Genomic DNA, 25,644 nt, shown 5'->3' with positions numbered 1-25,644 from the left:
CAAGGAAAAACCCCCTGAGACATCATGAGGAAGAAACTTTGAGAGGAACCAGACTCAAAAGGGTGACGCCAGATAGTGCGATTATAAATAAATCATTTCTATAACTGAGTACTACTAACCAGGAAATTCATTATAGTTTTCACATGAAGTCTATTTTGTTAAAGCTATCAAGTGTTCACTGATGGAGACTTGAGTGCAAAACTGTTGGTGGGAATTGCAGTCCTAAAGCCATCGTAGCAAAACTGCTCTTATCAGTTGCAGTCCAAAGCCATCTTCATGGTTTCTAAGTGGAACCATCCTCAGTAATCTCATTGTTCTTTAGGCTGTCCATCCTCAGCAACAGCGAGTGCTTTCCAATGAATGTTTTGCCAAGAATCATAAAACTATACACGTTAACCTGAATAATCCTTTCACCAAAACTCCTAAATGTCCTGCATTAATACATATATTGCCATAAATGAAAAAAAGTTTGTATATATAATATAGATCAATTCACTGCCACAAACATATTCATACAGTGACGTAGCTGACATTGTTGAGAATGGGATCGAACAGGGGTGCCAATACATGTTAATGCACTCTTTACTGATCATTTTCTTTTTTTTTTTTTTTTTGGTCTTCTGTCTATCTGTGCCCTTGGTATTATCCCCATCTTCCACTTGTTATGTATGCAAAATGCCCAGAAACTACATTACAGACAATACAGAAGGAGCTATCAGCAGCTGGCAAAAAGTGGATCTGGCAACACATTGCTTTCATTGCTTTCGCTGTGGTCCCTCAGTAAAGGCATTGGTTAAAGAGAAGAATTTATTACGTAAGAGCGCTGATGCAGTGGACGGTATTCACCAAGAGTAAAATGTCCATCCATCCATCTTCTGTACCGCTTATCCTACACAGGGTCATGGGGTGCCTGGAGCCTATCCCAGGTGACTTGGGGGACACGCAGGACCCATCACAGAGCACAATCGCACACGCACCCTTACACACTACAGACAGTTTAGAGATGCCGATCACCCTACAACGCATCTCTCTGGACTGGGGGAGGAAACCAAAGAACCCAGAGGAAACCCCCAAAGCACGGGGAGAACATGCAAACTCCGCCCACTCCCCAACCCTGGAGGTGTGAGGCAACAGTGCTGACCACTAAGCCACCATGCCCTGGAGTAAAATGTAAACATAAATATACGATTCGTTTCTAATAAACAAAAAATTAATGAATACAGAAATCATAATGAGAAAATAATACTAATAACCAAACAAGTAAACAAATAAATAAATCATTGATTGTCTATTGCATAAGTGCAATAACGCAGTGGAGAATATTTGCTACAATAAAAAGTATATAATATAACAATTACACCTCAATAAGAAATAAATGAAAAATATTTAAAGATAAATAATAATAAGAAGAAGAAGTTGAAGTAATAAATGAATAAACAGATAAAAATAAACTATCCCATTTCTTCAATAATCATTTTATATCATGTCCTTAAATTATTAAATTACTTGTAACAGTATATGTGCATAGCTTTAAATATGTAGCTTTAAATATGTAACTTATTTATTTATTAATATATTCTTCTTTTTTTATTTTTGCAGATCTTGTCTTCCATTCTGAGAGTTTAAGTGACACAAATCCAGTTACACAGTATAAATTTCATTCAGCCAGATCATAAATAAGCACCTCATCAAAAATGTATTTCAAACATTTAAAAAAGATTTTATTACTCATTTACAAAGATGCATATATTTCAACCAGGAACATAAATATGTGTATATTCTCTTCTTCACAGAACCCGAGAGGAGTGCAGGATGCTGGGAGAAATAAATGAGAGTGTAGAGATAAATTATAAATATGATAGTTTTTAAATAAATCAAATAAATAACTGTCCTTTAACACACCTTAGAATCCAAGAGGAAATCTCGTCTTCAGTCCATCAACAGTGACGCTTTAGGATTCAGGGAAAGTAGAATAAAAGAGTGGACATGAGCAGTAATACTTCTACTCTCTTCTCTCTAAAATAATTAAATGACTCTCTATCTGACTAGCATGCTAACAGACTAACTTGCTAGCTAGCTAACAGAATAAAGAAATGGCATTACTTTATCTGTCATGTGTAAATGGAGTATATGGCAATGTAAAAACCTAATGTTCACATTTTATTGCTTTTGTTTTCAATGTTTTAAAAAGAAATCACGTCAGAATCACGTTGCATTCTGGGTAAGTTAAGGTTCACTTAAGATCGAAGGAAATTGGTGATGGAAAGTAGAAAAAAAATGCTTACGTGTTAAGTGGAGGCAGAGTTACCGGGCCTGTTATGTGCTGAATGGATGGGTGATAAGCCCCTCCCCTTTGTGCTGACATCATAGATGGCCAAGCTGAGTAGCCAATAGGAGGGAGCGGCGGAGGCCCATAGTGATGATGATGGTGGACAGGGCCTCCTTTGGCTTTCATGTAGTTCTCCTAAACGTCATAGTCAAGCTGTTTAACATCCGAGGCAGCTTCTGAGTATGAAATAATGAATCAGAGGTTAAAAGGTCACCTGGCCTGCAGGAAGACTCCCGCTCATGCCAGCGGCCGTCGGAGGAAGCGCCTTTAGCATCATGTTGTGCATGATGATCTGGTGCATCTGAGCATTCTGCATGAGCATCAGTTCCACCATGTCTGAGGATAGACATCACATCAGGAAGCTTAGATATAGACCATGAATTCATAAGATCACTTCTTAGCCAGGTATAATGGAATTAAAGAAGATTTCTACGACACGTGATATGCACCGTGATGTGTAGGTTTGCTAACAAACTGCTAGCAAAACTGCAGGGTTGCTTTTAAAAAATATGTAAAACTGATTTTAATGATACTTTAATGTCTACAGAAATATGTTAACCCTGAAATGAGGCCGATTTTTAACATTTTACACCTTTAAAAATGTAAAAAAAAAAAAACACCACACCACATCACTGTTAATAAAACAAATGAACCTTGTGTAACTGCTAGTGCATGTTTTATAATGCAGATAAGGAATAAAACACTTAGAGGTGTGCTGTTTTGGGAAAATAATCAGTGCCAGGGTGGTGTGATGAAGCGCAGTTAGCGATAACACCCCAAACTGAATTATTTTACTATAACAGCACGTCCTGAAGTCTTTTATTCCATCCAACAGTTACAAGTTTTATGAATGTATACTTTTTATCCATTTATAGTTGCATTTAAAATTGTGGGACAGCCATGAAAAAAAAATTTCAACGGACGTACCCTCTTTAATGCTGCCGGATCTGTGGGGCGCAGGTTGGAGTGGTGGAATCTGAGCTATAAGCGGCTGCTGCTGTGGGAGCTGCTGAATGATGGTGGCTGGTGGATGAGGAACCTACAGAGAAATTAAAAAAAAAATATATATATATATATATATATATATATATATATATATATATATATATATATCTATATTTGTGTTGAGAAGTAAATAAGTAAGAATTCTTGATGTCGATGAGTTCGGCCCAGTGTTAGCCTAGATATTTGTACTTTAAGGTATTAATTGAGTCATTCTCTCACAGTGTGTTGGATGATTCGGGGAGGCTGCAGGGCTGGAGGAGGAGCTGGAGGAGGAGCAGGAGGAGGAGCAGGAGGCGGAGACTGATAGATATAAACCGGGGGTACGGGTGAGGCAGGAGATTCGTAATGATGCTGTCTGAGAGGTCCACCCCACGTCTGTGGCCTTACCAAGTCATCCAACATGTGCTGTTCCTGTCTCAAACAACAAAACAAATCTATCTTTAATATTTGAAGAATAAAACATTTGAGCAGCGTGCTTTTATATAGATAACGTAACAAAACGAGAGCATTAATATAAACCTGTGATTTGGAGCCGCACTACTGTCAGAGCTGCTGTTATAGAAAATGAATCAACACCTTCTGACCAATCAGAATCCAGAATTCAACAGTGCCGTGGTGTGAAGGTTAATATTAACATACTGTAGTAAGTAAAGTAAGTCTGATATAAAACATCACGTGATTTCAGTACCCTTAGTCTCCGGAGTAAGTCTCTCTTGCGTCTCAGAGCACTGTGCAATGCTTCGTTCCGCCCATCATAACTTCCTGTGTCAAAAAAAAAGTGAGCTGAAGCTGTAAGAATTGTATTAACATGTCCATAAATAGCAAATTCCTTGCTTTGAAAACAGTAAGCTGGGAAGCCAACATTTTAATAAAAACTGATAATATTAACAAAAATGTAAACATGTTTTAATGCTTTGGGAAAGTGGTACTGCATATCTGAGTCATTATCTCAAAATGTACATTTACATAATAATAATCATAATAAATAGGTATTTAAAATAAAATATTTCAAACTGTAGTATTACAATTCTGTAACATTACTTGCAGAAAGCGCAGAGTCTGCCCTTTCATCATGAGCCGCTCTCTCATTCTCCAGTCTCTAATGCACAAACCAAGAAAATAATATGGTTAGTATGTTTTTAAAAAAAATCATTTTGCTGAATTAGGGAAAAAGAAGAAAGATATCAAACTATAGAAATTGAACAATTACAACAGTAAGAAATAATATAAAATGAAACATTATGTAAAACATTACAACTATACATGACTAGGTTCGTAATGGTTTATGATGAGGTTTAGGATGAATTGTTTTATGAGTGATTTGATGATTTGGGTCTCGTTTGTGTCCTGCTGATATTACATTTATAAATCTGTATGTGAACTAAAAGTGAAAGCTGTTTTAAACATAGGTAAAGTGTCCTTCACAATAACCTATGTGTATGTTTTAGATAAACACCTAAAACAACATTTTTGCCTGTTCCAGTCCACTATAAGTACACTTTATATTCAAATGATATTCAATACAATTATTAAAATATTCAAAAAAAATCTTCTCTTTGCATTAATGTGTGAATTCATTTAAAATCTTAAAGGTTATGAAAACTGTATACTTTATTCACTCAACCCTGTTACCTGAACACATTCACCCCTACATAATATTTGGGCTATTCCACAAGTGACATATTCAACAGGAAGTGCCATTAACCCAATTTCCTGAAGATCATGAGAAGAAGAAAAGTATGTCCCATCATTCTTTCTTTATTTTCACATATGATACTGTAACTGACTGACAAGGTCACTCGGAAAATACCAGTTACACCAAACTATAGACTGAAAGTAAATTATTAATATGAGAAAAAATACATCTTAATGTCATAAACACGGATGCTAATTAACCACATTTTGTGTTTTTGCTAATATGCTAAAAATCTCAACCCTGTTACTAGTTTAACAGTGAAATGTCGCCATTTTCAGCAAAGGCTTGACATGGATTAACACAATTAAAAAAATAATAAAGTTCAATATTTCACTTGCAAGGGCTAAATGACATCCCATTTGTTGAATCATGTTTATAAGTAATTAAAAAATTATTTGAAAATTCTTCTTACACCAAGAGAAGGCCATCGTAATTTATATAAAATACAATAACGATGAGCTTTGAATAATAAAGAGCATTAAAACATAGAAGGCTGAATTATTAGTAAATGATATGAAGTTCATATTCATTAACCAAGCAGAACTGGTCATCTATATCCTTTTTCTACAGGATTTAAAAAAAACTAAGTTATATTAATAGATTAATCTCACCTTTTCTAGCAGTTTTAATTTCAGACGAGTCATCTGGTCAACAATCGGATCAGCCATTGCAGTGAAATAGCTCTTACACCAGATTTAAAAGTTTCTGTGTGCTGTTTTGTCTAACTTGCATTCTTCCCGATAAATCTAACGTTGGAGAAAAAGGTTTGAGTGTAACTGAGTCATGGTTCTCCAGCCGTGCCTGTTTGCTGTGGACTTTTCTCTTGGTTGCCAGAAACATACCTGTGTTCCTCTGCCCAACCCTGCTGTTACCATGTAACGCCTCCGGATTTATTTACTTCACTGGGAGATTTTAAAGAGAAACTGCTTCTTGATATTGTTTGTTAGAGCTGCTCTGCGTGTATAGATTCATGTTTCAAGAATTTTAAATGCAAAATATTATTGATAAATGCCCAAACCAAATTTGACTTGTGTATCAACTAATGTAAATGAATTTGCGTTCAAAACAGGCAGGTGGATTTTATTAACTCATTTCCATCCCTGTTAAGTTAATAAAGTGCTTTTGAATTGGCCTTATCAGCCATCATATGGAGAAAATCATGCTCAATTCTGATTGGTCAGAAGGTGTTGATTAGTTTTCTGCACCAGCAGCTCTGACAGTAGTGCAGCTGTAAACCACGGGTTTATATCAATACACTATGTTATTGCTTCTATAGCAACAACTTACACAGGGACTTATATGATGGACGCTCCACGTAAACAAACTTAAAAACTGTGTATTCATTGATAAGGTTGATAAAGTTTTCTGTAAAGACAGGTTTATTTAACATTTTTGGAAGCGTCTCCTGTGTCAGCACTTTGTAACCATCAGAGGTACGTTTTCAGATGCAGGAAAGTCTTCAGGATTTTTTGCGTTGTGATTTTCTCAGTAACATGACAAGCTTTTTAACTTTAAGATAGAGAAAAAAAACAGAGTCGCTGGTGAGGGAACGGCTGTTTATAGCTGCTATAACGTGTTTTGCGGATGTTCCACAACATTAAATGTAATTAGAAATGGATTAAACAGATTTCTGAGATGTTAAACAATAAATCACTTCTGAGACATGCTGTTATTGGAAAATAATCAACGTTGGACTAGTAACAGTATCTCCACTTGATTGCACCATCCCGCCGTTGAATATTTTCCTATAACGGTATTCGCCCAAAAGTGTTATTCCTTACATTATATTGTAACTGTGATTAAAATCTTGCATCAAATATACTATTTTTTGATTAAGTATTTTAATATAGAAAAAAAATACATTTTATTCCCTAATTTTTGATTTTTCACTGACTTATAAATAAATTATTTGCTGGCGCTAGAGTCACTGATGTTTTACAAAATGTGTTAGACATGTTTTTAGGTGATTATATGAAAAATAATTTATTTTTAAAGGAAATAAACAACAAAAATTCTGATTAATATTTAAGCTTAGAAAGAGGCAGTTAAAGCTCGCGCGCTCATGCGCGCGCTTGTAGCGGTTGTGGGCGTGTCTTTTGCTTAGAACCAGTAGAAAACAAGATTACTATTTTTTTTTTTAAAAATCGTACAATCATATAATCGTGTAATAACTAATAAAGTTCTAAACATTTGTCTAAAATAATAAGTATTAATTATATTTACATGTATTTATCTCGCGCTTTGTTCGTTGTAACTAACTTTCCGGATAAACAGAGGACGGATTTGAATGGCACAGGTGCGCGTGCCTTATGTAACGATCTGATTGGCTGGAATTTTCCCTAGCGTGTGTTCTGATTGGTCACTTGACATACACAACCTCATAAGGGCGGGGCTTAACGAGCTTCGCGGCCATGTTGAAATTTGCACTGACAGTTATTCCGTTGTGATTTCTCTCAACTTGGAAGCAGCCCTACATTGTCTATTTTTTCACTAGTACACGCTCTTGTGCAAAGTTTTTCGGTCTCTATGAAAGCCTTAATTTCGAGAAGATGGACCTAGATGAACGGCAAAGAAAACTAGAGGCCGGAAGAGCGAAGGTTTGTAGCCTAAAAGTCTGGCTAGCTAGCTTAGCCGTGTTTGCTAGCTGATTATTTTTGCGCAGATATTAACCTGCAAATTCCAACTTTAGCTAGCAAAAGAAGTAAACTAGTAATTTAGGCGTGTAAATTGATTAAAGTGAGTTAAATATGTTTTAGTCATTTAGTGAAATATGCTAACATGGATGGTGTAGATGACTAAAAACGTTGTTACTCGCTGCAAATGTTTGTTCTTAACCTGATTACAAAGAAGTATTTGAATCAAGTTTGTTAAAGGTACAATAGTAGATTTCTTTTGTCACTTGTTTGAACAAATAACCTGAAAGAGATGTAGAACCTGATTAATAAGACAATGGATTAAGCCGTGGCCTTAGCAAAAGTTTATAAAGTCGCTGAAGAAACCCGTTTGGAAAACAGATGTCCGGCCCGGAAGATGTTTTTTTTGTGTTTGGATGCGTCATTTTTCTACACACTCTGTATGGATCATGTAAGATCCTGGGGGCGGAGCTTTGTGAATATGGACATGAATAGGGGAGCAAGCTTGAGGGGAAAACCATCATTCAAATTTTGAACCCACCTAATCATCCTGAAGAAAAATTAATCTTACCTAATGCACCTTTAATAGGGCCTTTTGCACCGCTTCAGTTCCAGAACCAAATTTACAGTACTAAAGTACTGGGCGATTTTGTGCGAACTATTTCCCAGTACCGTTTAAAGGGTTGCACTCGCACCGACAGTGGGCACTAGGAAGTGACGTAAGCTGGTCGACAGCAACGTCATTTGTGCGTGGCATTCAACAACGGAAACAAAGAAGAACAACGTAAACAACCGGAGGATGGAGGACGCTGTGATCGGAGCTGTGTTTTTGTTGTGTCTCGCGTCCATCTATCGCTGTTCTCCATACTTGAGAAATAAGTTGACACTACAGTATGTTTACACTGAGTTTTAAATCATGGCGTGTGAGGGCGTTTTCGTACGCGTTTGGCCAATCAACGTCTACTTACGTCACGGATAGTACCAGTTGTGCTGGTTAGACCCTGCTCCGGAGTAGGAGCTAATGTGGTTCTCGAAAAAGGCAGTCGGTACTAAAATCACACCCAGTTCCGGAGGTGCGAAAACGCCAAAAAGTGGGTAGTTCCACAATTAGTTCAGGTACTATGAAAAGGATCCCGCGGTGCGAAAGGCCCTAATGTTCACTGCAATAAGGACTAAAACACATTCACTCGAACCAGCGCTGGCTGGTATAAACATCCCTCTTCTGTCTTTAACAGATAAAACGGACATCAGTATACATCAGTATATGTGCTCATTTTTGGTATCCACATCAGATTATTTGCTGTTAACAAATGTGGATTGTTTTGGATTTATTATTGTGAAACCAAGAACAGCTCCACCAATGGTTGTAAGAAAAATAGCTAGATGTCCTGTAGCTAGATAGATACTTTATTTATCCCCAAGGAAACTTCAAGAAATACACAGAATGGTTGTGATGCACAAGACTGGGGCTGATTTCTTTCTATCCCAGACTGTAGATTCAGATCTTGATCTAGATTTTGATCGTGAAATAATTTGACCTTGTTTTTTCTGTCTTGAGGAGAAATGCTTGTTCTTGTGAGCGAAGCTCTGCATTTGTGTGTTAAAGTCTGAGTCAGTAGTTTGAGACATTGTGAGAGGGGTTATGGCTCTAACTCTGTGTTTGTGTGTTTTATTTCCGTGTGCGTCTTTCTGCACACTCAGTGTTTTTGTGATGAATTTTTCGACGTCGTTATGGTTAGATGTGGAATCGTAGGTCGTAATACTGCGTGGCTTCACGTGTGTGTTGGGACGTAAAACCTGGTCAGGGATGTGCTTTAATCTGGAGTAAGCTGCTTAAGAAAGCTGTGCAGAGATCAGCTGTAGAGTTGTGTGTTGCAACCCGATATTTGTACGCTTCTCTTTGTGTTCAGTAAGGGATCACGCCCAAAAAAGGACCAGCGTTGAAGACTCTGCGTCCACATAGCGGCTGAGTTTTTGACCCGTTGCTACAGCGATACAGGAGATACCGCTAAACCTTTAGGATTTTTCAGACCAGGGAGCGGGCAAACTGAACGCAAAGAAATCTCAGAAGCCAATCCTGGACACGGGACGTGAAATACGTGTCTTTGTTTCTGATAGCTGTTATATTGAGCCAATTATATCTAGGTAAACTCGACAAACCTGAGCCAAATGAAACCACGAAGTCAGGGCTGTGGTCTTTTTGTTCATTAACAATGGCAGAGCTGATTATTGTTAAGTAACATCACACCTAGCTGTTTTCTGACTGTTGCTTGTTGTACAACTAAACAAATTTAACAAACAAAACAAAATTAGCCATCTTGATGTAGGCTAGGTTTTTTTTTTATGATGTTTATGATTTGTGTCTGTAATGAACTAAATAGAGATTTTGCTTCCATTTTCTGGCGTACCTCTCTTTCTCCCTGTCCTTTGGCTTGTGGTGCAGTTTGAGCAATATAGACAGCAGCGGGCGAAAGGCAACACATCGAAGAAGACTGCGAAGAAGAAGAGCCAGACTGTCCAGACGAACGAACGTTCAGCACAAGAGGAGTCCCGGCCCGAACACTCTCATGGACAGGACAGCAAGGAGGAGCTTGAGGTTTGATTTTATTTCTTTATGACTAAGTTTATTTGCGTGTCAGAACACTAAGTTATAGCAAGCGCGCACATGTGATCGATCTTGTAGGACTCGGTGCAGTCTCACGACGCTGGTGAGCCAGAAGAGATGAACCAAACAGACTCGCAGGAACAGAGCTCACTTCCAGTGGACAGAATGGCAGCAGATCAGCCTGATGAGCAAGAAGACCATCTAGACGAAATTGTAATCACACACACGAGCAGAGAACAACTGAAGGTGAATATATTTGGTAACTATATCTGGTAAACTTCTAGCAAAAATTAATTTATGTTTATAACATGAAACGGAGGGGGAACGTAAAAATTTAATCAGTTTGTAATGATTTGGGTGGAAAAATTATGATGAACAGGGTGTTTCATAGAAGTGTATTGTGACATTTTATCACAATATTGATATTATATCATCCAGTCCTAACTTAAGTGGTCGCTAAAATGTTATAAAAGTGTTTATTAAATATTATGAAAATGCAGAGAAAAAATGCAAACATGATCATTCTCTATAAATCACGAGGCCAAAAGTATTTCAGAGCAAATTTGCTTTTCATCATTAATAATAATGAATAAATATTTGTTATTTAAAAAAAAAAAAAAGTAGATTGTAGTTTAACTTTTGCTTGTTTGCCAGTGCATATGCTGGAAAGGTGACGTTTAGAGACGATTAGGTCCTGATGCTGTTCCTCATTAATGCTTCGTAGCAGTTACAGGCAGCGGTGGAGAAGCGAAACCAGATCATTTCTCAGCTCAGTGTCAACCTGCAGGCGGCGCTAATGAGCCGAGACCAGGTGCAGCTGGAGGCACAGCAGCTGACGGGGCAGATACAGGAGCTGCAGCAGCAGCTACAGCAGGTCTGGTTGTGATTTCTTACAGCACAACGTTTTTGGGCTTCAGCTATACAACTGTGGAATGTGTCCCTAGGTGAAGGGAGATTGGTAAAACCTTATTATAGTATATAAACCTATACTACACTACACAACCAAAAGTATACGGACACCTGACCATCACACACATATGTGCTGCTTGTTGAACCTCCCATTCCACATTTATTCCCCCTGTGCTGTTATAATCAGCTCCACTCTTCTGGGAAGGCTTTCCACTAGATGTTGGAGCGTGGCTGTGGGGATTTGTGTTCATTCAGCTACAAGAGCATTAGTGAGATCAGGCGCTGATGTTGGTGAGGAGGTCTGGGGTTCAGTCGGTGTTCCAGTTCATCCCAAAGGTGTTCAGTGGGGTTGAGGTCAGGGCTCTGTGCAGGACACCCGAGTTCTTCCACTCCAGCCTTCACACACCATGTCTTCATGGAGCTCGCTTTGTGCACAGGGGCATTGTCATGCTGGAACAGGTTTCAGTCTCTTAGTTCCAGTGAAGGCATAACTAAAGAAATGCACAGCATCTTGTTGACAGGCATGGGTGCAGATGCTAGACTGTATATTTAGCTAGTTTGCTAAGCTACTGTCAAGTTTGTTTAGATTTAGAGAGGGTGTGGTGTATCTCGAACGCTATTGGCTGTTGGACATTTCAACACAAAATTGTGCTGACTTCCTGTTTCAAAAGGAAATGCGTCAACGTGCAGAATCAAATCACGTCTCTCAAGCCATTTCATACGAAATTTAAACTAAGATGATTTTTCTTTTTTTTTTCTTCTTCTTCTTCTTTTTTTTTTTTCCCTTCCCTCTCAGGCTAAAGAGTACCTGCGCAGTAAAAGTGTGGGATGGCTGGATCTATCTCAAACCCACAGGCAGCTACATATAGAGCACTCTCTGCAGGTGATTCTCCTCATCTCTCATACAACACAAACACCAAACAAACCATATATTCGTGATGTATCAAGGTTTAAACTTTGTGTAGAAGCTGTACCTTTGTGATATTTGGAAATGTTTCTTCTCTCTAGATGAGGAATGATCAAAAGGTCCTCTTGGCTCAGAAGGAAACGGAGATCACGGCTCTCCAGCAGACGCTCACAGTCATGAAGGATTCCCTCGCTCAGCTCCAGAGTGCTTTCACATCAAATAACATGGAGCAGATCAAAGCAAGCCTGTGCCACAATGGCGAACTCCTGTCCGGGTTTAATACGAGCCCAGAGAACAACCTTGACTCGAGCAGCGATCTGATCCAGAGATTAAAATGTGAGCTGGATGAAGAGCGACAGAACAGCAAGCGATCGCAGGAACGTGCCGAGAACCTGCAGGAGATGGTTTTGAAATTCGAGCGCGACAAGGTTGAGATGGAGGCTAGGTTACAAGTGATTCAGGATGATCTCGAGCGTGCAGAGAAACAGACGCGTGAGGCGCAGCAGTACAAAGCTGAGAAAGAGCGACTCAACCAGGATGTGGTGCGTCTAGACGGGCTGGTGCAAGAACTTCAGAACAGGCTTCGGGAAGAAGAAGAAAAGTCCGAGTGCCTCCGCTCCAAATACGAAGCTGAAATCACCAACTGCGAGCTGCGTCTCCAGACCCTGGAGGAAGAGCGGGTGTTAAATGTAGCGCAGTTAAGTGAAGCACACGAGGCTGCGCTCAAGCGTCTCCAAGAGGAGCATTCTGAGGATGTCAAACAAATTCGGGAACTGCTAGACCAAGTCCAAAAACATGACCTTCATGGCGCATCTTCGGAGCTTGATACAAGCGTCACCTGGATCCAAACCTCTGAAGAGCACCACAATCAGGAGACGGCCACTGAAGGTTCTCCTGAAGCTGTTCCAAGTAGGAATGCCTCTGTTACCGATGACTTGATGGAAAGGTATTTGGCATCTGCTGTGCAGCGTGAAAGCTCATGGATGGAACAAAGTCTAGAGGAGCGCAGCATCATGGAGAACTCTACTGTCTCCAAGTTGGAGTTCGAAGACGAATCAAGATTTTTGGTTCATCTTGATTCTGGTGCTCATAACACAAACCCAGAAGATCAATCATCTGGACTAGATGGCATGTCCTTCACCCAGGCGCAGTGGCAAAGCTTTAATTCGACCTCAAATGGGCTGAACGAAAGTGTGGATCTGGGCAAGGAGCTTCTGATTCAGCAGTGTGGAGACCTCACCAAGCAGTTGGAAGAGAAAGAGAGACAGCTGGACATTCTTCAGGAAGAAGTTCGACGGTCTGCTGAAGAGTTAGAAGAGGCGCGGGAGCGTTGGAGTAAAGCATCGGAGGAGCTTGAGGAAGCGAAGTGGGAGCTGGAGACAGAACGAGACAAGAGGCTTCACTGTGAGGAGCTCCTCAATGAGAAAATCCACGAGCAGGACAACCTGAAGAACAAACTCAGCTACTTGGAGAGCCAGAAAGAGAAAGAGCAGCTAACGTCCAGCATGGAACTTGATGATAAGAACTCTTCCACAGAGGAGCTTCTGAAGGACCTGAAGGAGGACAAGGTCAAGCTCGTTCTCCAGCTCAAACACCAAGAGCAGCTGGTCCGAGACATTCAAGAGCAGAAGATGGCTGGAGACTCAGTGAGCTGTGAAGTCCAGGCCCTGTTCGGGCGGCAGCTCTCCTCCCTGCAGGCTCAGAGGGACCAGCTCATGGCCCAGCTGGAGACCCAGAGGGGAAAGAACCAAACCTCGTCAGTGCTGCTAGGACAAAAGACCCTGGAGGTGGACTCCGCCTACAGGGAGATCCAGCAGCTCCGAGCGGAGGTGGAGGAGAGAGTGGAGAACGTGCAGAGGCTGGAGAAGGTCCGAGTGGACCTGGAGTCCAAGCTGACGTGTCTTAAAGAGAACCTGAGTAACATGGAGGAGGCGTTACGTCAGGGTTCGGCAGAGAAAGCTGCTTTGGAGAAGCGACTGCAGGCGCTAGACGAACAGAACAAGAGCATGGAAAAGGTTCTGGAAACAGAACTGGAGAACTTTGAGGTGTGAATCTTTTATTTCTGTTTATTTTTGTGAATTTTTTTTTAAATTCTCCCCCCGTCAGTCTCTCTCTCTCTCTCTCTCTCTCTCTCTCTCTCTCTCTCTCTCTCTCTCTCTCTCTCTGTGTGTTTTGCCCATTTTTTTATTTTTCTCTTTCCTCTTTCTGTTCTTTTTCTATTCTCTCCTTGTCTTTCCCTCTTGTCTTATTCTCTTTCTTCTCTTTGGCTCTCTCCTTTCTTTTCCTCTGTATTTTCTGTTTTTGTTTTTATTTCTTTGTTTTTTCCTCCGTTTTTCTGTCAATATTTTTTTGTCAATATTATTTGTCTCTGTTCTCCTTTTTGTGTCTTTTTTTTCTCCTTGTCGATTTATTTTTCTTTTTTGTTTCTCTGTCTCTTTGTTTTTCCCCTTTCTTTCTGTAGTTTTCTTCTCTCTCCCTCTGTCTATTCCCTTCTTTGTATCATCTCCTCCCCCCCCCCCCCTTTTTTTTTTTTGAAACATCAAAAATACAAACTGATTTGAAGCAGCTGATTGTATTTTTTTTTTTTCTTTTTCAGTTTCAAGCCAGTTTCAGTTTATTTTTGTAGACATTAAATAAAAGTATCAAACCGAGCGTTTTAATTTTGAATGCATCACCTTCAGCTCCAGCTTCGAGCGAAAGATGTGGACCTTGAGCAGATGAAAGAAGCCAGAGAGAAGGCGGAGGAGGAGCTGATGGAGAAGGACAGCGCTTTGCAGAAGGAGCTGAGGGAACATGAAGAGGAGAAGAAAAGACTTGAGGAGAAACATCAACAGGAGGTAAATAAAAACTACTTCAATATCTGCAGCCTCTAAGCGATGGGAAATGTATTTAATCAATTTATCATTTTTCCTTTCTTTCAGGTGCTAGACTGGAGTTTGCGCTTGGAGAAGGAGCTCTCTGTGCTGCGCTCCAACCTGGAAGAGGAGCAGAAGAAACAGATCACCCTGATTAAGCAGGTGTTGATCATTTTATTCATTTATTATTCATTTTTTTTATGCCTTTCCCAAGGTGTATTTATTGGGATTAACTTTCCTTTCTGGCTGTAATCCTTGAATCTCTTTGCGTGTAGGTGCACGAGCGAGAGCATCAGAGAGAGATGGCCGAGCAGGGGTCTCAGCGGAGAGAGGAACTCGACCTGCTGAAGGCTGAGCTCTCTGAGGAGCTGAGAGACAGCATGGAGGCAGCACATCAGGCAGAGCTTTCGCAAGCCCAGGTCAGGGCAGAACGTTCACGTTATTATAACTATCATTAGTTATCAGGCTATTCGAGTGGTTATTTAAACTCGTAACCTGTTTTTTATGGCGGCGATGAACTGATTTCTGTTCGCACTCAGACGCAGCACGCTCTGGAGCTGGAGGCTCTCCGTCTGAGCCTGACCAACCTGCACACGGCACAGCTGGAGCTCACGCAATCCAACCTGCAGAAGGAGAAGGAGGCGGCGCTGAGCGAGCTGCAGGCCAGCCTGAGGGAGAAGTGGGCTCAGGAGAGCGCCATGCTCCAGACACGACAGCAGTTTGAGCTCGAGAGGCTCCGGGAGCAGAGCAGGGAGCAGAGCAGGGAGCAGGAGAGACAAGCTGAGCTCCAGCTCCAGCTGGCCATCGGTGAGGCAGAAAAATACTCAACACAGTCAATATTTGTAGCAATCCGGAAACTGGATTTGTACAGAGAAATATCTCTCTACTGGAATGATCACATTTCTAGATCCTGTGCAAAGGAGGTGATTTAATCGCATGCTTTGGGTTAATTAGCTAGAGGGACGTTTGAATGCGACTTAGGACTCATTATATACCGTCGATATTGTGATGAAATTTGGAACCATACACTCTTTTTAACAAAAAATCTCATTGCATGTAGCTGATTTGATTTAACTGTACTGATTTTTTTTTAATATAAAATAAATGTGCTTTTATTTTTTTTACTTTTCGACTGTATGAATTTAAAAAAAAAAAATCAGTGTTTAATATTAGACTTTATTATGTCTACAAAGTGAAATAAATTTAAAATGCAACACTGCAGTTTTGCCAACAGATCAGCAAACCTTTCTCTCATGATGCATTTTGTCTATCGTAAAAATCTCATATCCTGATACTTGTCCTGTTGTCCAAACGTAGCCTGAGGTACAAGCGTGCATCCTCTTAGAGAGGGCCTCTGCTTATTAAAGGCAAACCTTCCTCCAAAAAGCTTCATATTTAATAAAATCAGGACTTTGGTGTGGAGTGATGCACTTTATTTATTTATTTATTTTTTTCTTCTATTACCTAACACATTACAGTTGTGTCTGTTTTTTCACTTCTTCCCAAAAGATGATCTGAACTGTGGTTGGGAAAAGCGTATTTCAGAAGAACGGACCTCACTGGAGCAACAGCAGGCCAGTAGAATAGAGGTAAAGTTTTCTGTGTTTCTTTTTTTTTTTTTTGGTTTAAATTATTATGTTTTAATAGATGTGTCCTACACTAAAAATCATTCTTTGTGTTTTGTCATCAGGATGCAAAGGCTCAGTGGTTCCAAGACTCCAAAAAAGAGCAGTCGGAGCTTCAGGCGGCCCTGAACAAAGCCGAGGAAAGTTTGGCTGAGATGCAGCACAAGCTTGAGGAGCTTCAGCGCTCTAAAGAGGAAGAAATCAAGCATCTGGAGTCGGAGTTGAGTCAGGCGTGGTCCGACCGAGACTCTGCTGCTCGTGAGTGCTCTTTAGCATCAGGCAAACTGCATAGTTACCGTTTATTATATTATCTTATCTACATGTACGTCTGCTCTGTGTCATGAGCATGATGTTGAAGTGTGTGTTTCTCCTTGTGATTTAGGTGCTGTTGAAGAACTGGTCGCTAGTCACAAGGTGGTGCTACAGGAGCAGCAGGCTCAGACACAAGAGCTGGAAGAAAAAGAGAAACTGCTTAAGCAAGAGGTATAGCAACCTGAGAATACTTGTTTTTTTTCTTTCTTCTTTTTAAGTAGCAAAAATGTGTGTGAATATTTAAGAGCCATGTTTTACACATACAAGCCTTGTGTGATGGCACTGAAAATGAGTTTGTGGCCATAAGTTAGGGATGGAGCACTTGGGGACTTGCTGTTAGAGGAAAATAATAAACAACAGCGTGGTGTGATGAAGCTAATGTTATGGTTACTACCTGATATTGATTATTTTCCTGTCATGAAGCGTTTACTTCCTGTTTCACCACAGCATTTTGCCAGTTATTACAATATTTATTTTTTTAAAGAAGGACAACTTGTATTTTTTATCTGTCTATAGTTAGATTTAATGCTGTGGAACATCTGTGAGACAAGTTAGTTCCTTTTATCACTTACATTGTGTCAGCTTTAAACAGTCAATCCTTTACCAGCCTCTCTCTCTCTCTCTCTCTCTCTCTCTTCTGAAGAATTTTCTGTGTTTGGGAAAGTGAACTCTAAACTCCTACTGACTGTGGCATGGTTCTGTTCATTTCAGGTTGATCGTCTGCTCACAGAACAAGAGGCACAGAAGGCCAGCTCCGAGCAGGAGATCGCTAACCTCTGGTCTCAGCTGGAGAGCATGAGGACCAGCAGGCAGGAACTGGGAGGTACCAGATAATGCTCCACCAGGTTTGGAAGTTTTGGCTGAAAGAAAATGCATGCCTAGAAATCTCCCCTCTCTCTGTCTGTCTTTCTCTTCTTTCAGAGTTGAAGGAGCAGTTGCTGGCACGCACGTCACGCGTTGATGACATCGAGCGGCTGAAGCAGGACTTCTCGCAGCAGAGGCGTGAGCTTCAGGAGCAGAACGAGGCAGAGCTGGAGAACCTGCGTGTGTACTTCGAGCAGAGGCTCCGGGCCAGCGAGGAGAACCACCGAGAGGAAATCGCCCTGCTGCAGCTGCGTCTCGTAGAGGGAGCCCTGGAGGACTCGGCCCTCAAGACTGGAGACGCAAGGTAGGCCAAGAGCATGTGGGGTATGGATGCAGTAACATTTTCAGGACAAAAATAACTCGAGAGTGAAATGCTGAAAAATTTAACTAAGCTCCTTTGCATTATAGAACTTTAGAGCAATATTGTTAATGACTTTTATGATTATTGAAGTGGAAAATTTATATCAGGAAACCGATACTCAAAGCTCTGATCGCCATTTTTGCAACAATCCTGCTAAGAATACTGCAAATCAACAGTTAAAATCAGTGCTACATTCAATACCTAGTATATTTTCAAATAAATCTGATAGTAAAATGTAAATAAAATGTATAAACTTGTAATTTATAAAGTGAATAGGAAAAACTGAGGGATAAATCAGGTTTAATGTTTTTCCTTCTTTTGAATTATTCAGAATCATAATTTTTTTTGTGTCCCTAGGTGTTTTATTCCGCTTATACCATAGTAATTCACCAACAATTAAAATATTTCTTAAGTAAGGAATTTACATGCTGTTCTTTTTATCCATTTAATGTTGTGGAATGTCTCAAACAAGGTAGTTCCTTGTCATTCGCTCACCAGCTTTTCTTTTCTTTTTCTCTCTTGAAGTTAATAAGACAAAAATAAATCCACCTTGTCATGTTAATGAGAAAGCTGCAGAGCTTAAGCTCCTTTTTCCTGAAGACTTTCTCATGTCAGAAAATTTAGTTGTGGCATTACCTGTAATTGTTACAAAGCACTGACACTGGAGACTCCTTCCATCAACGTTATAAATAAACATTTTCTCACAGAAGTCTCAACCATATTAATGAATATACATGTTTTTGAACCTGTGAATGAGCTGTTAGTGTAGAAACAATAACTTATTAGAACAAGTGCATTAATATAAACCTGTGACTTGTAGCTGCACTACTGTCCGAGTTGCATTGTCTTTCATGGTTTACTGAAGTATTTTCTTGGCTTCCAGCTTCCTCTCTGAGGAAAAGGCTGAGGAGGAGAGGGGAGACTCGCTGGCAGAGATTACGGAACAACTGGAGAAACACAAGGTACAGTTCTTGGATGCATTACCATACATTAGTAGTGTAAAATATTCAGTTTATGTATTGGTGTTTGGCCAGTATTAAGCCTGATATTGACCAATGTTCATACCATTGGTGCTACAATACAGACAGCTGAATTAAAGAATAGCTACTGTTCCTGGTCTTTAATGACATACTGGTCAATCTGTGCATTAACGCATCACAGGTGGAGCTGGATGCGCTGCGTCTGCAGCTGGAGGAGAAGCACACGCAGGACCTGGAGCAGCTGCGCTGTAGCATGGCTCTGTCCTATAGAGAGGAGTTACTACAGGCTCGTTCGGAGCTCACTGACCGCTACTACAGTGACATGGAGCAGCTCAAAACCAAACACGCCTTGGAGATTGAACAGCTGCGGGCCAAGCTCTCAGACAGCCACCTCAAAGGTGAGATCATGCACGCCTCATAATAATCAACTTCAGTCTGATTTTCAAACTTGATTCATTTTTGCTTTCTTTTTTTAATTCAACCTTTGCTGCTTTTTTTTCCCCCTCCTTTTTCCACTTCCAGAGATAACAAAGCTGCGGCTGCAGTCGGTGACGGACGTGGCGCGTCAGGTGGAGGCTGAGCTCGAGGAGAAGACTCGGCTCCAGACTCAGGAGCACCAAGCCCGGCTCGCTCAGCTTGCCTCCGACACTGAGCGCATACTGAGCCTGGAGAAGGAGCTAGCAGAGCTCGCCCTGCAGCATGGCCGAGAGCTGGAGAGAAGCACTGAGCGGCACGTGGAGGAGCTCAGAGAGCTGGAGGACAGGGTGAGAGAGTGCTACCAGGCTGCGACAGTCACGCGCTTTAAGTCCTTTGTGTTGCACAAACGCATTTATAAAGGGAAGAGGTGCCTTCTGTGATGGGGAGACAGTCACATGACTAGAGTGCTGTTCTAAAGGACTTTCATTGACAGTCACTTTTCCAAAAAATCTTTGGAAAACACTTATCTTTAAACTAACTCTTAAACATAATACACAAACTGTTTACAATCATTAAGAAACTGTTTACAATCATTAAGGTATTAACTATAAAGCAATGAATTCATGAAAAATATAATAAAATGTGGCAGCCTGTGAAAACCCTTTACATGGTCAATTTTTGATATTTCCAATGGGTTTGACTTCTGATGGGTTTTTCCGAGCTGTGTCACATATAATAACGATAAAGGACGCCAGAACTCTGGAGGATGCCTGGTAATGTTCTCTGGAAAACTCAGTTTGGAGGCAGTTGTAACTAAAATATCTTCATTAGATGTATAGTAGGGGATCGTAGGGTTTAACAATAGTCCTGTTTCCAGCGAGTGTTGTGCTTTGCATGGATTACATTTCATGTTATGCCGGAGCTGAACCTTATGCAGCTTTTATTTTAGGTTTTTAGACCATTGACCTCTTTTGCTTTTGATTTAGATTTAACATCTTGTTTTTAACTTGCTTTCCTCCTTTAGCTGAAGAAAAACTTTGCAGAGGAACTGCGTACACGTCTTGCGGAGGCGCAGCAGGAAGAGAGGAGTCGTGTGACTGAGGAACTCTCCCACCGGAGCAGTGAGGAACAGCTCCAGCTCAGGGAGCAGCTTCAAGCTCAGGCTGAAGAGCGCATGGCTTCCCTGAGAGAAGAACTCCAACAAGCGGCCAATGAGGAGAGAAGGGAGCTGGAGCAGAAGCTTGCTCAGGCTGAGGAGCTCCTGGCTGAAGAAAAGCAGAGGCTGCATGCCCTACAGGCTAGTCTGGAGAGTGAAGAGAGCCCTCAGGTTGTGGCCCTGAAGCAGAGGCTTGAAGCTCAGTACGCGAGCGAGCTGCGCACAGCGAAGAGCACCATGGCAGCTGAGGTGAAGGAGCTGAACGCTTTGCTGCGGGAGCAGACTGAGAGCAGGGTACAGGAGGCCACGTGCAGGTCGGTGCTTGAACTTTTAGGGAGTGTGTTGCTCTGTGTAGTGAAATGAAAGATATGACATTTCTTTTGAGACTCTTTGCATAAGTGTTTTGAATAACCATTTGAGTGACTGTCTGGTTGTTTAGGCATCAGGAGGAACAGCGGCAGCTAGTAGAGAAACTTGCCCAGCAGAGAGAGGAGGATCTTCAGAAGCAGAAGCAACAACATGCTCAGGAGCTGCAGGCCCAGACAGCTCTTCTGGAGCAGAACATTTCAAAACTGCAACATCTCCAGAAGGAGTACCAGGAACTCAAAACCCAACACCAGGATGAGCTCGACTTGCTCTCTTCCAATCACAAGGCAGCGCTGGACTCCCTTGCTGAGAAACACAGGGCAGAGCTTGATAAGCTACAGGTGGTCCTTCAGGAGACCAATGAAGCGCAGCTCGAAGCCCAGGAGGCGGAGCTTGGGGCGCATCACAAGCAGGAAATGGAGGAGCTGGAGACCAGGATGTTGTGCAACATGGACACTCTGGAGAGCACATACCTGACGGAGATCCAGGCAGTGCGCGAGGAGAAAGAGGATGCGCTCCGGGAGCTCAGGGCCTCACTGGAGCAACAGCAGGCTATAGAGATGGAGAGAGTGAAGCAGGAGGAGCTGACGATCAGAGAAGAGCTGAGAAAAGAGCTGGCACGGGTCCACATGGACAAGTTTAGTGCCATGGCGACTGAACTCAGCCACGCCCATCAGGTGAGGAGCCTGGTTTGATGTTAAAAACTAAATGTATGGATGTAAAATGTTTTAACTACATTTATTGTGTAACCACCTGCATGGAAAGTGTTTGTGTGCGAGTAATTAACACGCCTTCTTCGTCCTGTGATAATTACAGCTGTGATTTTGCTAGTAGAGTGTAAAGCCCTTATGGGATCTGAACGCTTGTTGGACTGGTCTCGCTTTTTCAGTGATGACAGGATGCAATTACTGCTGAACAATGAACAATGGTTGCTCAGTAAAGCTGTTTATTTGAATCTGAGCTACTCAGCTTCGTTCATACCCGTGTATTTTTGTGCCATCGTCTCTGTAATGATTTGTGCTTGAATTGTATTTCTGTAGGCCGAACTGTCTGCGGCGCTCGCTTCTCAGAAGGCTGCTCTGGAGTCGGATCACCACTCTGCATTGGAAACCCTGCGACAACACGTGCTGGATCTGGAGACACAACACAGCGCCGCCCTCCATGAGGTCAGCGACATGACCGCCAAAGAGAAACAGCAGCTGCAGCAACAGCTGGATGCGCTGAATGCCCAGCACCAGCAACAACTCCAGGTGTCTGTCTATAAAACAACGGGCTGTCTTCAGCTCCTCCTATCTTTTTTTATTATTATTTATTTTATTTATTTAATTTTTGGTTAGTTATCATGTTTGAACATGACATTTTGTGTGATTGTGGAGCAGGAACTGAGGGCAACATCCTCCAGGGAGATCGAGGCTTTACGCAGGGAGCTGGAGGAGGAGGCGTCACGGCAACGACTCCATTTCCTGGAAGAGGCGGAGCTTCTGAAGTGCCAATCAGAGGAGCAGCTACAGCAAAAGATTGCACAGTTAAAGGTAGGAAGCTAGCTAAGATGAGTCTCTAGGGGACTTTGTTCTCTGACTCAGAAACAAGTATCTGTTATGTACTATCGCTGTAAAGTCTCCTTCCTGGTACCACTGTGACCCAAAGATTGCAACTCAGACTTCCTAACTTCAGACTTCCTAACTTCAGACTTCCTAACTTCAGACTTCCTAACTTCAGACTTCCTAACTTCATGTGTTTTGCACAGGAGCGCCACATTTTAACATCACAATACATCGATATGAGCCATCGCTTAAAACCGCTGACAGAAGATAAGCCAAATGATGCACGAATCTGGAATGATTGACAGTTGTATTGGTGTACTGTGCTCTCTGATATTAACTGAGCCCGGGAAGCCCCGCCCCCTTCTCCCATCTAACATTACTAATGTTTTAGCCAGTGCTCTTGACTTTGAATTTTCCTGCTTGAAAGATGTGCTGATGCGCCATCCTCGCTTTCTGTCGTGGTAAATGGAGAAAGTTCCGAGTTCATTAATGTGAAATATTTCACTTTATTTATACTTGGACAAGTATATTGTCAACATCAGCTAACTATATTTATTAGAGATGCACTGAAATTTTGTTCACTGAAGATTTTAGAAACCCCAAAATACTATTTTTGATCATTTTCAGCAGAAAATTCCCTAATAAATATAACTGATGTTAACTGATGTTCATTCTATACTATACAATAAAGTGTCTAGTCTAACACATTACAAATACTTTTCATGTTAATGAAAATTAGAATGTGATTTAAAAACGCTGTTTGTAGCTTTGCGCTAAATGCGCCGGTCTATACAGACGCATTCGAACAGTGTGAGCAGCAGATGAACAGTGAAATCTCAGCCATTTGGGACCATTTCACTATCTGTTTCAGCTATTTTCAATAAGGGACATGTGATTTTGTAAAAGGGTCGTTTTGATAATGTACTGTTACGGTTTTTATGTTTATTGAGTTTTTACTCCTTATTAATCATCTTCAGATTTTGCAGATAAGCTTTTTGTTTTGTGCCGTATTTCAACAGATGTCAATTTTCTGAAACATTGATTATTTCACCAATGTGTGTGTCCTGGTGACGGTTTAGGAGGAAAGCGAGCAGGAGAAGACTGCTGCTCTAGACGAGCTGGAGAGAAGTCTGCGTGAGCAGCACCAGCAGAATGAGCTCTGCTACACAGACAAGATGAACCAGCTCACTGCACAGCTCCAACAGCTGGACACGGTGGTCTCTCAGGTGAGACACACACACAGATACACTGTACCGAATTAGGATGATTGTTCTGGACACAGCAATGAATTAATGTCTAATCCAGACAGTTCCTCTGTATCCTCTGAATCTCATTATGTAGAATAATTCTTCTTGATGATGAAGTTCTTTGTCACCATGACAAAGGCATATTGTTGATGATATCTGGTGTTTTTTTTTTTATCTTGATGTATTTGTAGATGTGTGTGAAGCGAAGCTTGCACTAAATTAGCTTTCACAAAATTTCTAATTAAATATTTAATCAGACGTGTGGTATAGATGCTCATTTTCTTCATGATCAGAACAAAATGGCAAGGTTTGAAATGTTTTCCATTTTTGCAGTATGCATTTGAAGTAAATCCTGGTACGGCAGGAAAACCTGCACATCCCTTAAAAACACAAAGGAAGAGCACCAAAGCAACACAAACGCTCACACAGGTTCAGTACAAGTTCAGTAAACACGCCTACTATTGTTTGACTTCAGGTGTGATGTTGAAACTTTATCGCACCAAAAAAAAAAAGGAAGATAGGCAATTTAAATGTCACGCAACCCTGAAGAAACGATTTTATTTTTATTTTTTATAACTTTATTCTGTGCCATCCTTCAAGTCCGGAAAGTACTTGAAGGATGGCACAGAATAAAATATAAAAAACTTTTATATTCAATGGCAAATTCTTTCTAGAGAAGCTTTATCTTTGCATTTGCTAGATAAAATACACAATCGATGCGTTTCAGAAATCCTGTCTTGTGTTTCAGAGCTTTCACTTCTGGAGGAGAGAATAATTTTTGCAATTTAAGACGAGCCTGTATTGATCAGGTTTAAGTTTGCTTTTGTTGAAAGTTTTAGGCCAAACTGCTTGTTTTTTACCTCCCTTTCACTTTCCCTTTTATTTCTTTTTCAGTCTATTTTTCTCTTGTTTTGTTTTGCTTGGTGCTAATTCTCATCTGGATGTAGAGTCTTGATATCTTTTCTTTTCTGTAACCGTGTCCTTATTTAAGAACAGAAGTTAACTCGATGTTCTGCACATGCTAGCGTGTGTCTGTTTTGCTGCGATGTGGAATCCGACAGATTAGTTTAGGGAGATATTAGACTCCTTGTAAATCCCTCTGAGGGAGCCGGTTGCCGTGGTTACTGTGTTGTAATGCGTTGGTTTCTGTTAGCGCTGTTTGTTGGCTGCTAGGCAGTGGAGTGGGACGGCATGTCGTACACACTCCTCTGTTTTTCTCCCCTTCTCCTGCTCGGCCACTCCCACACAAGTTTGCATCACATGGCCCTCGTGCATCTGATCGGTGTGGATGTTTATTTCGCTGTTTCTCAGTGTTTTCTTTTTATTGAACGGCAGCATTTTAGAGGGAAATGAGGGAAACAGCCAGTCTCTGAAGATGAAGCTCTGGTTTTTGCTTTTTGAGTGTTTCGTGCATGTGTGATGACCGGTTTCCTGTCTCTGGTGTCCCTCCTTCCCTTTCCACAGCTGCGTGCGGAGGTGAGCGGTTTGCAAGGGGAGCTGGAAGGAAAGCGCTCGGAGATGGACACGCTGGAGACTCTGCTGCAGCGGCGTGAACGCGAGAGTCAGGAGGGAGCCAACCTCCTCACCATGCTGCGTGATGACCTCAACACCGCCACTCAGCAGAGGTCAGGGCTCTGGTTTCCCAGTGCGAAATGGGTGTCACTCTGATGTTCATTTTGAATCAAGTCTGGAATAAAATGTGTTGGGACATGCTGCTACAGGAAAATAATCAGCAACAAGGTGGTGTGATGAAGCAGAGTTACTGTTACCATCCTGATCTTGATTATTTTTCTATAACAGCATGTCCTGAAATGTTTATTTATTTTTTTTATT

At 41.2% G+C, this 25,644-nt stretch overlaps 2 protein-coding genes across 8 annotated transcripts in view; one reads left to right on the top strand and one right to left on the bottom strand.

Moving 5' to 3' along the window:
• Positions 1 to 1,610: 1,610 nt before the first annotated feature.
• Positions 1,611 to 5,871, bottom strand: zgc:112416 (uncharacterized protein LOC550509 homolog). The gene is made up of 9 exons (XM_034299726.2): positions 5,642 to 5,871; positions 4,376 to 4,433; positions 4,023 to 4,096; positions 3,554 to 3,745; positions 3,257 to 3,368; positions 2,544 to 2,665; positions 2,286 to 2,464; positions 1,903 to 1,949; positions 1,611 to 1,815 (listed from the first exon to the last, which is right to left on the bottom strand). The coding sequence occupies exons 1-8, from the start codon at positions 5,696 to 5,698 to the stop codon at positions 1,904 to 1,906; spliced, it is 840 nt and encodes a 279-aa protein (XP_034155617.1). The 5' UTR covers positions 5,699 to 5,871; the 3' UTR covers positions 1,611 to 1,815; position 1,903.
• Positions 5,872 to 7,433: 1,562 nt separating this feature from the next.
• The window catches only part of pcnt (pericentrin), a 36,422-nt gene continuing 18,211 nt past the window's right edge, over positions 7,434 to 25,644 (top strand). For all 7 annotated transcript variants that reach the window (XM_053229801.1, XM_053229823.1, XM_053229816.1 and 4 more), the window contains exons 1-24: positions 7,434 to 7,627; positions 10,107 to 10,259; positions 10,347 to 10,514; positions 10,993 to 11,142; positions 11,974 to 12,060; positions 12,186 to 14,129; positions 14,766 to 14,921; positions 15,006 to 15,101; positions 15,215 to 15,358; positions 15,479 to 15,746; positions 16,449 to 16,528; positions 16,630 to 16,822; positions 16,947 to 17,047; positions 17,588 to 17,699; positions 17,798 to 18,044; positions 18,985 to 19,063; positions 19,263 to 19,479; positions 19,604 to 19,845; positions 20,523 to 20,968; positions 21,094 to 21,697; positions 22,061 to 22,270; positions 22,400 to 22,552; positions 23,644 to 23,790; positions 25,276 to 25,436. In XM_053229801.1, the coding sequence (XP_053085776.1) occupies positions 7,580 to 7,627; positions 10,107 to 10,259; positions 10,347 to 10,514; positions 10,993 to 11,142; positions 11,974 to 12,060; positions 12,186 to 14,129; positions 14,766 to 14,921; positions 15,006 to 15,101; positions 15,215 to 15,358; positions 15,479 to 15,746; positions 16,449 to 16,528; positions 16,630 to 16,822; positions 16,947 to 17,047; positions 17,588 to 17,699; positions 17,798 to 18,044; positions 18,985 to 19,063; positions 19,263 to 19,479; positions 19,604 to 19,845; positions 20,523 to 20,968; positions 21,094 to 21,697; positions 22,061 to 22,270; positions 22,400 to 22,552; positions 23,644 to 23,790; positions 25,276 to 25,436 (6,206 nt within the window). In that variant the 5' untranslated portion in view covers positions 7,434 to 7,579. The remainder of the gene's footprint in view (positions 7,628 to 10,106; positions 10,260 to 10,346; positions 10,515 to 10,992; positions 11,143 to 11,973; positions 12,061 to 12,185; positions 14,130 to 14,765; positions 14,922 to 15,005; positions 15,102 to 15,214; positions 15,359 to 15,478; positions 15,747 to 16,448; positions 16,529 to 16,629; positions 16,823 to 16,946; positions 17,048 to 17,587; positions 17,700 to 17,797; positions 18,045 to 18,984; positions 19,064 to 19,262; positions 19,480 to 19,603; positions 19,846 to 20,522; positions 20,969 to 21,093; positions 21,698 to 22,060; positions 22,271 to 22,399; positions 22,553 to 23,643; positions 23,791 to 25,275; positions 25,437 to 25,644) is intronic.

This window comes from Pangasianodon hypophthalmus, chromosome 2 (assembly GCF_027358585.1).
Source record: "Pangasianodon hypophthalmus isolate fPanHyp1 chromosome 2, fPanHyp1.pri, whole genome shotgun sequence".
In the NCBI taxonomy this organism is placed as follows: domain Eukaryota; kingdom Metazoa; phylum Chordata; class Actinopteri; order Siluriformes; family Pangasiidae; genus Pangasianodon; species Pangasianodon hypophthalmus.
The sequence above is the reverse complement of the archived record's forward strand: the minus strand, read 5'-3'. Positions and strand labels throughout refer to the sequence as shown.